The 13,605-nt window shown below is 41.2% G+C and overlaps 1 protein-coding gene across 9 annotated transcripts in view; it reads right to left on the bottom strand.

Annotated features, from left to right (window-relative positions):
* Window positions 1-885: 885 nt before the first annotated feature.
* SYT6 (synaptotagmin 6) overlaps window positions 886-13,605 on the bottom strand; it is a 163,254-nt gene continuing 150,534 nt past the window's right edge. For all 9 annotated transcript variants that reach the window (XM_077334960.1, XM_077334957.1, XM_077334958.1 and 6 more), the window contains one exon: window positions 886-5,039. In XM_077334960.1, coding sequence (XP_077191075.1) covers window positions 4,968-5,039 — 72 coding nt within the window. In that variant the 3' untranslated portion in view covers window positions 886-4,967. The remainder of the gene's footprint in view (window positions 5,040-13,605) is intronic.

The raw sequence follows: 13,605 nt of genomic DNA on the forward strand, positions 1-13,605 counted from the left end.
ACTTCCCTTTCAAACCTGTGATCTTAGTACTGTGGCTTTTCTTTGTCCTTGGAGAATTCCTGTGGTAAAATCCTAATGCTTTAGAAAATAAATAGTAGGTTACATCCTCTGTCATCACTTGAGTTCCATGACAGCTGCTGCATTTCTGCATGCCAAGCAGCAGCTCTGCAAAAAATGTAGTTGGCAGCCCTATTCATATGGTGCACGAGGAGTCCAAGAACTGCTTTTGAAGCACTAATATCACCCAGTTTTAGGTCATCCAGAATTGCCTGCTAAAGAAGATTGCATGAAAATGCCAGGGTAATGACTCAATGTTTTAACATTGTTCAAATCAGAGGGAAAGAGATATTTCCAAAGAACTGAATGTGGATAGTTTTCAGAAATTCAAAGCAATGATTTATCTGGGTTCATGAAAGCCTTTTCTCTTTTTCACACCTTGGGTGTTCTTTGTTCAAGAGTCTACCACCAAAATATCCTATTCCTACAGCCTCTATGAAGATGTAACTACTGTGTCTTTAAAGTACTGTTAAGTCACAGCTGATTTATGGTAACCCCAGCAAGGGATTTACTAGGTAAGTGAGAAATAGTGGTGGTTTGCTATTGCCTTTCTCTGTAGAACATTCTTTGGTGGTCTCCCTTCCAAATACTGACTCGGCTTAGCTTCAGGTATCTGGTGAAATCAAGCTGTAATGTACTTCCTTCCCTCTCAATCTAACCAGTACTACCTTAATAAATTCCTCTCCCCAAAAGCTAGTGATTGTTTAGTATAGCAACTTGGAATTCATATGTAATTCATCCTTCTTTCTATTTCTCCTTTCTTCGGTCAGCATCATGTTGTTAAATAAATATCCCCAGAAGGGACAAAAAATATACTTTACCAGATAAGAGGTTCCAAAAAGTCATTTTATTGGACTGATGCTCCTGTAGCATGTGGCACATACAAAGAAAATTAAGACACAAGGTGTAGTGAGGAGCTAAAACAAGATGGTCTTTCACTGAACAAAGTTCCCCTGAAAAGATATATACACAGGTCTGGAAAGCTTAGATCAGCGAATATTGATAATGAGTGATGTCAAATGTAAGGTGGTTTTTAAAAAATGGCTTGGCTTGGTTTGCAACTAACCTCCTGCACATGTTGGATAGTGCAAAACAGGAAAATCTATTTCTGAAGTGCATTGAAAGTGCATTATCCAATGTGTGCAGAATGGGCCCTGGCTGCACAGACATATACAATGGCAATTTATGGATATGTCAGCCATTGTCATGTCACATTGTCTCAAAAGCAAAATCTTTTAAATGATACTCTAAAGAAACAATGAATTTTTTTTAAGTATGCGATGAAAAACAAGAAATCTTGTAGTCAAGAAGATCAGGAAACTATTAGCTGCAATCAAGGTCATAGCTGTGGCCCATGGAAATTGATTGCAATGTTATAATGAAATTGATTGTAGTCAGCAATCCTGACTCAAGAGACCCCAAATCTGACCGCACCTGGATTTTGGTTCCTACCCTCTGAGCAGGTGACCAGCACTATTAGAGTTGATATAGTACTGATAATAAGGATTTTTTGCTACAAAAAGCTAATGGAAAAGGCTTTAATTTTGATTTATTTGGATTAGGATTTATTTGGATTACTGTTACTATTTTTAAAGATATCTAGTCTATTTTTGGTTCCATATATGGTGTAGCAAGGTCAGAATTCACATGCTTCTCCAGTTCTACCATTGTCCACATTAGCAGTTTATCACGGAGTGGTGCTGCACCATAGTACATATGCTGAGAGCACATGATGCTGGTGTGAGTGGTAATTGCATCCTGGGCCCCACCCATATTACCTAGAATAGCATGGGAAAAGATATGTCACAGCAACTCTCACACCACTGAATGTAATCTATGTGGCAGGATGGAGTGACACTTTCTAAGATCTACAGCAGTGGTCCCCAACTGGTCAACGCTTGACAATTTTACTGAGTGGGGTAGACCGACATCTGAGCCCCTGCTCCACTTGCTTTCCTGCTGGCACCCCTGACTTCCCACCGCCCACTGGGTGGGTGCTGCCAGCAGCAGCTGCGCAGTTCCACACCAAGGGGGAGCACCAGTCATGGTGACTGCTGGAGAGCACCAAAGGTTAGCCGGCGGCAGAGTGGCAGGGCAGCCCCTGAGGCAGCAGCTGGGGAGGAGGACGAGGAGGAGCTGTGGCCTGGTACCGACTGATCCACGAACCGCTACCGGTCCCCGAACCAGGGATTGGGGACCACTGATCTACAGCACAAGCTTATTGCAGCCATGCTGTTCAGGTACAGTTACACCCTGCAGTTGGGCCTATCTCCTGAGCATTAAATAAAGGCAAGAGTCAGAGATATAAACTTTGTGCAAAAAAAGTCAGAGACAATTATAGTTTCTTCCATACTACCCATTTAACCCAAAATCACCATCATTTGTTCGCTCAGTTTTAATGAAATATCTAGAGAGAATTGTTAATAATTCATTGCATTCAAATATGTTGCCACTGTTCTTTGTTCAGATCTGATTTGTGGTGATTAAAAACAAGAACAACAACATTGCAGCTGTGGGTTGTCCAATGTTGACAGTCAAAACACTACTGAAGATTCTAAAGTCTTCTTTTCCTTTAACTTTTCTTCCTTGTCTGACTTTATTTCCTCTTCTCTCATATGACTTGGAATGTACAGCATTCATAAATCAAGTATTACTTAGCCTTTGCCTTGTTTTTGTAATTAGATTAAGTACTGCTTTTTACTTTGTAGCCAAAACAATTATCAATATTTTTATTATAGCAATATTACAAAATTATGTTAATAGAAAAATAAGAGAGAAAAAATTCAAAGCAACAGATTTTACTTCAAGTTAAATAGCAGTACTTAAGCCCTGTCCTTCCTCAGGGGAACAAGAGTGAATAATTAAACAATAAATTATAGGAAGTAACTCAAAGGTTGGGTCCAGCCAGCCTATAAACCAAGGAACAAAAGGAAAATTGAAGGAAAGGGTAGACATTCATGGAGTAAACAGGGTCTTGTTCATGGGGAGAAGACCACACTTTTAGTTGGATCCAGCCAGCATTTCTACTGGCAAAGAGAGAAGAGAGTATTTCTCTTGGCCACCAAAAATGGTGCACTGAGAATCATAATGTTGTCAAAGTTTAAATTTGCAAAGATGTGCAAAGCTTAAAATAATAAAAAAATTATTAAGAAGAGAAGCAATTATGTAAAGAGAGAGGAGACAAATAGTCCTACAATCTAACTCACTGTGCTGTTGTCTTCATTCTGTCTGTTCATTATAGAGCAAGCAGGGAGGGAGTATGTTCAAAACATCAGGAACTCTCTTCTTATGCCAATCAGGACACTGGAGAAGACTATTGGAAAAATATCAGGAAATTCCTAATCTCATTATGCTAAATACAGGTCTTCTCTGATGGCCCCTGTAGGATATTCTTCACATGTTTTTGAATCATGCACATCACAGATCTTGCATATTGCAACACATATGAGCTGCATGGAGGGACAAAAGTCATGTTTGACATGGGGCATAATAAGGAAAGGTATTAGGGGAGGCTGAGTGAATGAAAAGCCTTGCTGGATCCAAGCCTATGTTCTGTGTGAAATCCCAATTGCAATTACATTTTCTGTTGATTGTATGAAAGGAACAAATGAGCAGTGCAAAAGTGTCCCAGTGTGAAAGCATTCTATGTTATATAACCTAAGGCATGTAGACCAAGGGGAGGAGAGACAGATACATGAGCAGGACTGGAGCAAATTGCCCAAGGCAAATGCGCTGGAAGCTATGCAAGCCAAACGGCACCAAAATGAATCAACCTGCATTGTAGACATGCCAGTATAATACCCTTAAGATCAGATCAATATTGATGTCATGTGACCATCTTGCAATTCCACAAGTGCAATGAGGATCAATAGAAATGACATTTTTTTCTGAATATTTCCAGAAATTCTCTAGCACAATATTTTGCAATAAGAGGATTTTTTTTTTCTATTTCCCAAATTTAGAAAGAAAAAGTTATAAACAGGCACAACATTACGGCTTTTACCTAACTGTGGCAAATGCTTAATTTTTGTTCTTTGCCAAAAAGCCAGACTAAATTGAAAATAGTTTAGAAAATCGAGACAAAGCAGTTCAGGAAGTAACATTTCAATAAATATGGAATTTTTCATCACACTCAAGAAGAAAAAAATGGGTGGGAAATCACTTTTAGGTTTTTTAATGTTTTTTTTAAATACTGTGTTTTTTAAAATCTCAACACTGTGACCAGCTTTAGAACTGCAGCAGGAGTGGGCAGGGCCTAAAGCAACTGAGCTCATGCAAAAGATTCTCTGGAAAATGTAAATACAGAAAATGGTTAATTTTTTTTCCCTGAGGAATCAGCAACTCTTTAAAATATAACAAAGGGCAGGCTGAGAGACACACTGCACAGACTTCATGAACAACACAGTATGGGTAAGAAAATCTGTAGTGCGTCACTGATCACAATAACAAAAGGGTGTTCTTCACATGTCACAAGGAGTCTAATTGCAGCCATTTTTTAAATTCTCATCTTGTTCATGTTTCCCTTCTTAAATCTATGTGGTTATCTGAAGAAGGTCAGGATTTCTCTGTGACCTGTCCATACATACACAAATATCTATTTTACATGTTAATTTACAAAACACCGTTTCAGCCCATGTTTCATTCATCTTTCATTTGTCCAGGCAACCTCATCCAAACAGTGAAAACCACAAAAAATATCACTTTGAGAGACATAATTAACAAAGATATATCAGACCACTAAACAGCTTTGTGCTGCCTTTGCCGCTGCAGAAACAAGTAATCTTGGTGTTGGCTGTCCATTTCTGCTATTATTCAGCAACAGGTTGCTTAGAATTTAGGGCTCATGGAGAAAAAAACAAAACGAAATGAAAGAACATAGTTGAGTCTAAATGGAGTCACCACTTGATGAATCATGGTGTTGAAGGTGGTTTGGGAGAGGGACAGGAGCCTTGGCTGTCAAAGCTGGCTGCTCGTCCATGCCACTGTGGAAGGAAAAAAAGGAGATGAGTTACTAAACAAAGATATGAATCAAGAAATACATATATATTTGCAACTCTAATTCAGAGCTCCATGTGTGCTCAGACATAGACTTTTACATAAGTAGGTTGCCCTAGGAGGGAGGAAGAGAACTATGACTGCATCTCTTTCCAGTAGTCATTTCGATTGATAAAAGATACCTGAAGAAGTGTGCCTGCACATAAAAACTTATATCTTAAATAAACATATGTTGGTCTTATAGGTACCATTGGACTCATCTTTGTTCTGCTGCTTCAGACCTACCTGAAATCTCATTTCTATTGATATGAATAGATGAGCATGCACTCAAACGAATTACTGGATTTGGACAGCTGTGGTTAGAATGCTTCTTTCTACATATCTCACAATTTAAAATTATTACTACAGCTAATTGCATTCACCTCTCCATACATGAATGCAAAGGTAGTGTAAGATTCTCACAACAGGATTTGTCCCCCCCCCCCTTTTCCTCTCCCAAAGAAGTTGCAATCTTTGACTGTCACGCCAATAATGTTTCCTATGGCCACCCCATTGTTATGGCATTGGCTGCCAGATGAAGTAACAACTGCCTCTTCTCTCTTCCAGTATAAGAGGCAATGTTAAAGCAGCATTGTTTAGGAGGGCTTTTTCCTGATTCGATTTTAATAGTGTTTAATATTTTAATTTAATTCTATAAGTGTAAAGTGAGCAATGATGAAAGGTCATGTAGAAATGTTTCAGGATGTCTTTGGATGGTGAGAAGCTGTTACTTTTTGAAAGGGACATATATATATATATATATATATATATATATATATATATATATATATATATATATATATATATATATATATATATATATATATATATATATATATATATATATATATATATATATATATATATATATAATTTCATCAAATTTAGTCTTCCTTGTGGTTTTGACTGATAGCAATGTTATAATCCCTAACCAAATATGAATGCTTCCATGTAATGTATACACATATCCCTTTATAAACATACTGTTTTTTATACTTTATGCTGTGAGACTAAATCAACATCATTCCCATTTTACATAATCTAAAAAAAAAATAAAATACACATTTCATATTAGGAATAAATGCTGTGTAGATCAAGAATCAGAACAGATGCCAAGACCAACTCTGATGCTGTAGTTTAATAAGTGGCACTATTTTGTGGTTCAATAGGCCAGTTATAGATTTTAGTGACACTTTGCTTGCAGCTATTGACACCACATCTGGAGTCATCATCATCATAAACTTTAATTTATCTTTCCGCCTAACACTTTCCACATGCAATAGATATTAGAATTACAACAATCCTTGCCTGTAGGCTCATTGTGTAAAAAGCAGAATAAAGAATGGGGAGAAGGAAGGAATCAAATACATGATGTTGCTGGGTGAAGAAGAAAATCAGGCAGAAAGAGAAGTAAAATATCAGGAACAATCACACAGGAAAAGCAAGTGGGGAACAGTAAATATTAAATTTTAGAGAGGAGGTGTCCAAGCCACAAAGAAGTCCATTCCATCATTACAGTGCAAACAAGAAGGAAAAGACATAAGCAAAAGATAGCACAGGAAACATTAACAGAAGGAAGTAGGATATGACAAGGGCAAGAGAGAAGAATCAAAGGACAGATAAAAAACAAGGCAGCTCCATGTGTAGATTTCCCCATCAGATAAAGATCTCCTCCTTCTACCAAGCTACCCTTATAACCTACTGGAGAAAAGAGATGTAGGCACCTTTGTGTTTTCTCTAAAAGCAGCTTGGTGGGGGACAATTTCCAGTAGGAAAAAACCTTAAGTGGAAAGAGATAAGAATAATTTCTCTCCCCCATTTCTGTTTCCTATTTCTAACTTAATGTGCATTTCTGCCAAAAAAGACTCAGAACAAATAAAGGGCCTGCAATTTCGTAAGCAATAGATTATCTGGAATTTTACAAAGCAGTTTCATTGGAACGAAATGAATACAAACTAGATGGATATGGATCAACAAGACTTAGACAGAATTAATGGAAGATGCTGAAAGTAAACAAGGTACTCCAGAATGGGCTTGTGAGGGAAATGTGGATAAAGGTTCTAAAGATTTCTCATAAAAACTGCTTGCCTCAAGTTAGAAGAAGGAGGAGGTTCTGAAGATATTTTTTTTGAAAGCAATCGTACTGAAATCCTACTCAGGTCTATTCAGCAGGGCTTACTCCAAAGAAAGTGTTTTTAGGATTGCAGGGAACATTAGTTTATTAAACTATTTACACTCCATCTTTCCTTTCATTAAATCTTGGCTCAAGACTGCTTTTAGATGCAGGTTATACCATACTGCAAACAAGTAAAAAGATTCTAGGTGCAAATAGATTGAAAAATACAAGAAAAGGGCTCTTAAATCTATCTCTGAAAAGCAGAAAAAATGTTGGTGCAACAGGAGAAGAAATTTTATTTCACTCCAAGATCTCTATGCATTTTGCAAGAAACTTCATTACGGGATCTGTAAGGCAACCATCTCTTAGAGTGTTCTCACAGGATTCATGTTTAGTTATTAGCCATTTATTTTATTCATGATCTTTGGGTGTGAATGGACTGCCTAGGGAAAGCCTTTTGTCACAAGCTGCTTTGCTGCTGCTTTGCTGCTCATAGGCTGAAGTAGTGCTGAAGGTCAGGTCGGGACAGGACAGGCTGACAAACACAGATACAGACAGAGGGGAATGGGGAATATAGTCCATCCACCCACCCCATCTTTCTCACTCCCAAACTTCTGTTGCGCAAGACAGCCAGATGAAAGCATAAAAGGGGGAGGGAGAATTCTCTTGGTGGCAGCTCAACTTCCAGAGCAATGATGATAGGAAAGGGGGGCGGGCAGGAAGAAAAGACTTTTAAAAAACCCATCAGACTCCCTTGGTTCTTAGCAAACATCCATCCAGGGCAGTTTGGGACCAAGAGGGCAGTTGTGACCAAACTCATTGTGCATGTTAAGAGATGGCAAAAGAGAAGAAACAGTAGAAATGGTGGGGAGGAATTTGGTAATGAGACAAGTGATGCATTTAAGAAAAGAGCAACAGGGGTAATTATTGAGGTGCAGCATGCAATAATAACCTCATCCTCTGAATATTCAGCAAAGATATGATGAAAAAGAGAGAAATGAAGAGAATGTGCAGAAGATAAATGTATTAGACGAATACTTAGCAGAAAAATATGATAAGATGAGAACAAGTTTATAGGGAGCAAAGTTGGATAAAGAATAAGTTTTATGCCAATGAGCTGGGCTTACTTCATTTGTGAGCATTACTAAAAACAATCTTGACAAGTTGGAAAAGACTGAGAGGAGAATATTTGGATAAGGGCAATTCGGAAACATTTCAAAATATATCAGATTTCAGATTTTGACTCTGAACTTTGACCTCAAGATTTCAAATGTAACAGAATTATTCCACCTCAACAAAAAACTTTTAGTTCTTTTGTCAGGTGTGAAACACTGCCAGAGTTCCAGTAAATGGTTAATAATTAATAATGGTAATAGTTGGTCGAAAACCTTTTGTCATTTATGAACATGTTACACTCTGACCCATTATGCACGGGGGTTTTAGCGCACATTCGGGGTGGAATGGTGGCGACTAAAATCACCGATAACGCACGGAGCCGGCTGCAACCGGCCGCAGCTTCGGTGCATGCCGCCGAAAAAGCCGCGTCAGTGAAACGCGGAAGAAAGCGCAGCTTCCGGGTGACCGGGGCGCAACCAGAAGCGGCGCCCGGATCGCCGCGTGCATAATCGGTTACTCTGGGTTTTGCCACCGTCGCGCCCCGCCCCGTACATAACCGGTATGCGTCGCGTCTTCCCCCTCCGCGTTTTCCATGTGACCCGAAATCGCTGTTTCGGTGGCCGTGCATAATGGGCCTCTGTGAGAATGAGTTTGGCATTTGGTCCAGCAGTACCGGCTACTTTGACTGGCAGTGGCTCTTTGGGGTCTTTCTCAGCATTTGCTACCTGACGCCTGAACCTAAAACCTTGTTTACCGAAAGCAGGTGCTATACCAGTGAGCCACAAATACTTCTGACATCAGCTATTAAAAAGTTAATACCCAATATTTTTGGAGGTTAAGGTCTTGAAATGGATCTCTAGTAAAACTTTGAAAAAGAATCTTACAGCATAAACAAACAGAACATCAGGAAGGAGAAGCATTGTTCACTATCTCCATCCAATGAACCATGAAGGAATATTTGAGCTACAATGAGGTCAGCTTCCAAGACAAGAGAGCCCTCAGTTCAAATCCTTTTCATTTAGCAATGAGACTTACCATGTGACCAAGGACCAGTCAGTCTCAAGCTAACCTACCACACAGGGTGGTTGTGGTATTAAAATGGTCATAGGAAATATATATGCTACCATGAATACTGTGGAGAAAGGAAGGAATAAATATGTGAAAGATGGGGGACTAGTTATTTCCCATCCCGATATATCCTATCGGCAGCATGCCCTCTACAGGAGTGATGGTGTCCATTTATCGGAGTGGGGAATGGACATTTGGCTTCACGGGATTCGGCATAGTATTTTACAGTGGCTACAGGCGTGAGCATTGGCGGAAGCCCTTTAAGGCAGTTGCCTCTGGGCTTAGTGGTGGAATTGGAGCATGGGGAAAGGTTAAGTTCGGGGCGGCCAAGCTTGCGCGCTGGCCTCCCCTAGGTTGGGGGTCCCCTTAAGGGACCGGGTGGATGCGAAGCCTGATTGAAGGCTCGCATTTCCGGGAGGCAGGATAACCCAACAGAGGCGGACGCCCAGTAGGGTAATTCCAGTTTGCCTCCTCCCTTTAACTGGCCTGCCTTGCGTCCGGGTTGAAGTGGGCTGTACAGCCTAAGTGACCCGTTGAGGAGCAGGCCATGATGGGCTGCCTTGTGGTCGGCTGACCACAAGAGGGCAAAACCTTGTTCCCCATGCTTTCCAAAGCTCACTTTGTTATTAAAGGCTGTGGCCAGATTTATGCCAGTCTTCGTGTCAGTGTCATCATTAGCGGCATCAATTTCTGCAAAGCAAAGTTTATTGGGCTGTATTATTACAACATTTCCAAAGCTAGCCAGAGAATTAATTGCAGAACATAAGTTTATGACCTACACTATTTTGGTCTAATGTCAGCTCAGCTTGTATACCCTGTTTAGTCTTTCAGGACAAGGTGTTCTCTTTGAGCCTCAGTACTCTGCCTTGGCCTACATTACAGAATTGTTGTAAGAATTATTTTATATATTGCATTCATATGCCATTTTTCCTTCATCATGGAGCTCAAGATGGTTTGCATGGGATTTCCAAGAAATCTCCCCTTCTTAGCTTCAGTAAGATTGCAACATCTCATTTAGTTAAAAGATTATATGATTCAGAGACCTGCTTAGTGTGTCTCACAAGGCAAAAACAGTCCTTCAGATTGTACTCTCGAACCCAAGACTGAGAAAACAGCTGTTTTACACATGGAAATTTTGCTATGCCTTGACTTGCCCAACACACTTTTTATGCTCAACACCTATTCTCTTATGCCCCCCCACCCTCCAACTCAGCCTCTTCACAAGACAGCCATACACTACCTTTTAACCTTTTTTACCTTTTCACTTTCCTGAACCTCTCCCATCCACTCTGCCCAAACACCTACAAATAGCGGCCGCGGCTCAGCGCGGCCGCCGTTGACGCCGCGGGGGCTCCCCAGGATGACGCGGCTCCCAGCGGCGTCATCCGGCCGCGCCCGAAGCGCGGCTGAAGAGGGGCGGGGCAGCCGGCCTATAAAAGGCCGAGCACGAGGCTGCCCGCCCTCTTTGCGCCCAGCCGCTCGCTGGAGCAGACACCCACCCTCCCTCCCTAGTTTAAAAATGTGTTTTCTTGTCGCAGCAGCGGGTATGCTTGGTGGTGAGCCTGTTGGCAGGGAGCCCGCCTGCGTGCGGGGCTCCCTGAGGTGGGGGTCTCATTAAGGAGACCGGCAGTGCCCCGGGCGCGGCCTACCCGGCTGGGAGGCCAGGGACCCGGGGGCCAAGCGGCGGGGGGACCAGATGGAGGCGGACACCTGTTGGTTCTCTTGCAGCCACTTCCCCGGGATTCCGCGGCAGAAGGCGTCACATCCTCCCGGCTGGGAGTGAGGAGTGGAGCCGGAGCACCGCGGTTCATGGCAGGCAGCCGGATGGCTGACGGGGTTCAGGCTCTCTCACCAGCATACGGCCAACCCTCCGTTTGAGGGTGGTCTGTTAATAAAAGGCTGCGGCCATATTATTGCCAAAACTGGAGTCGTGTCATCACTGGGTTAGTCGCCACCTGCCCGTCAATACCACTTGTACCAACACCCAGCCACCAACAGTACTCTCAAATCTACACTTTCTAGCGCCGTTGTATTTAAACGTACAATGGGCTTTAAATCTAGTATAAAATAAAAGGCTTATCTTGCCAGGGAACGAGTCCAGTAGCACCACTGGTACAAACAAAATTTTGAGAGTAGAAGCTTTTAAAAGGCAAAGCTCCCTTCATTGGAGATGAGTAGTGACAACACTTCATCATATCTGATGAAAGGAGTGTTGGCTCTCTCAAAAGCTTTTGCCCCGCTCTCACAATCTTCTTGGACTCTAATACTGGCAGCCAACACAACTACCCTGGGAAACCATCTTACTATAGTGACTTACTTTTTACAAAACAAAAACTGGGAATTCAGAGAACCTGCTAAATTTATCATTGCAATGCTAAATGATATATCAATATAAGCATGCATAAAAATAAAAAGTATGGAGGTGCTGTGACACTATTGATGATGCCACTAATGATGATAGTACCCTCCTGTAAATATCCTGAATTTTAAAGGCCCACATGGAAGAACATAAACGGACCCCACAACTGCAAAAATGCAGAGGAAGAGCAGACTGTCTGAAGAATTGGGCCCAAATAGATTCTAATGCTTGTGCCAAGAAAATCAGGAGTAAGTGGAGCATGTGGAAGAGCTGGCAACCAGTGCATTCTTTTGAGAGATTATTACAATCTTGTAGCAATATATCTGTTTCCATTATTTTAACACATGTTATAAGTCCTATGGTGGTGGTGGTAGGGTATGGCAGACCTAGAGGGCTGGGGCAAGAAAAGTATAGGGAAAACTTTCACATGGATGCTCCATTGTCCCTGAAAATGTCTCTTAATTTGCCACAGAACTACCTGGAAAATCCATGAGGAGGCAGTCAATGAGATGAGATGATAATATTCAGTGAACACATGCTCAGTTTTGGCAGTGCTTCCCATTTTAGCATGCAGTTCGTTTTTTTTTAAAGCTGAACAATGTCAAAAAGTTAATTCAATCATTCTCCTAAATAACATACCATGCAGAATAGCACATGCTGCATAAATGCTACACTTTCGACAACTTATTTTCATTTGCTTTTAAACACATACATGCACTCTTAGGTATTACAATTACAGAAAATTATAAGTAACACACTTGGGTCTAACCAGTAAAGGAAGTGCAGTTATTGTCTCTTTAATTAATTGGAATGCTATAAAATGAATGCACAGCAATGATAATGCTGCCTTCCCATAGACAGATGCTATTACGATAGGGATACCTGTTAGGTGTCAACTATTGCCAGTATCCTTTTTGCTTTTTTTGCAAACCAGCACCCAGTGGTCACACGGAGCATAAAGCTCCACAGGGGACACATTACAGCAGGACAGCTGTTGTCTTGCTGACACGTGTCCCCCTCCCAGGAAACAAAACAGAGGCAGAATGTTTCTGCCTCATGGGGTGAGACTGTGGTTTTTTTTATTTTATTTTGCAGGATTAAATATTTTTTAAAAATTTATTTTGCAAAATAAAAATGAATGCCCCAGTCTACCCTGTGGCATAGCAAAGTGCCATGAAGCCAACCAGGGCATTCTTTGCTTCCTCTGAGCCACCTTAGGACAGGGAGGAGTGGCCGTGGAAGGGCCAGCTCTTCCCGGTCCACATGGACCTGCCACAGGACAGCCCCTATTGGCCTCTTTAGTGGGCTAAGGGGATTTGGAAGAATCTGCGTTCCTTTGGCCTGGGGCAATTGTGGCCCAATCCGCGGCAGGCCTAGGAAGGGGCCTGCCTGGTGGCTGTATCATATAGAAGTGGGGATTAGCCCTGCTTCCATATGGCTACCCTTTCAGCCTTTTCTCCCCATGCAGAATTGGCCTCAGTGATCATTAGATGCATTACTTCATGAAAAAGAAATATAGCTTCCAGGTCCAGCCAGGACTTTATTCAGAAAAAATGTCTGTCATTTGACCTCAGCCATACTTCCCATTTTAGCATGCAGCTCTTCTTACAAAATACTGAACAACATCAAAGTTATTTCAGTCATTCTACTAAAAATTATTGTATGCAGTTCTTGTAATTGTTTGAACTGAAAATCAGATCAAGCATGTAGGGCATACATGTTTTTAAAGCTTTGAGAACAAAACTCATGAGTGTCTTGAGACCAAGAGTATAATTTCAAGCAGAAATTTCAAACTGAAGTTTCTGAGTGTTTGTTCAAGGAGTCAGTCACATATATGCAACTGACAAGCTCTACC

This window comes from Paroedura picta, chromosome 4 (genome assembly GCF_049243985.1).
Source record: "Paroedura picta isolate Pp20150507F chromosome 4, Ppicta_v3.0, whole genome shotgun sequence".
In the NCBI taxonomy this organism is placed as follows: Eukaryota; Metazoa; Chordata; class Lepidosauria; order Squamata; family Gekkonidae; genus Paroedura; species Paroedura picta.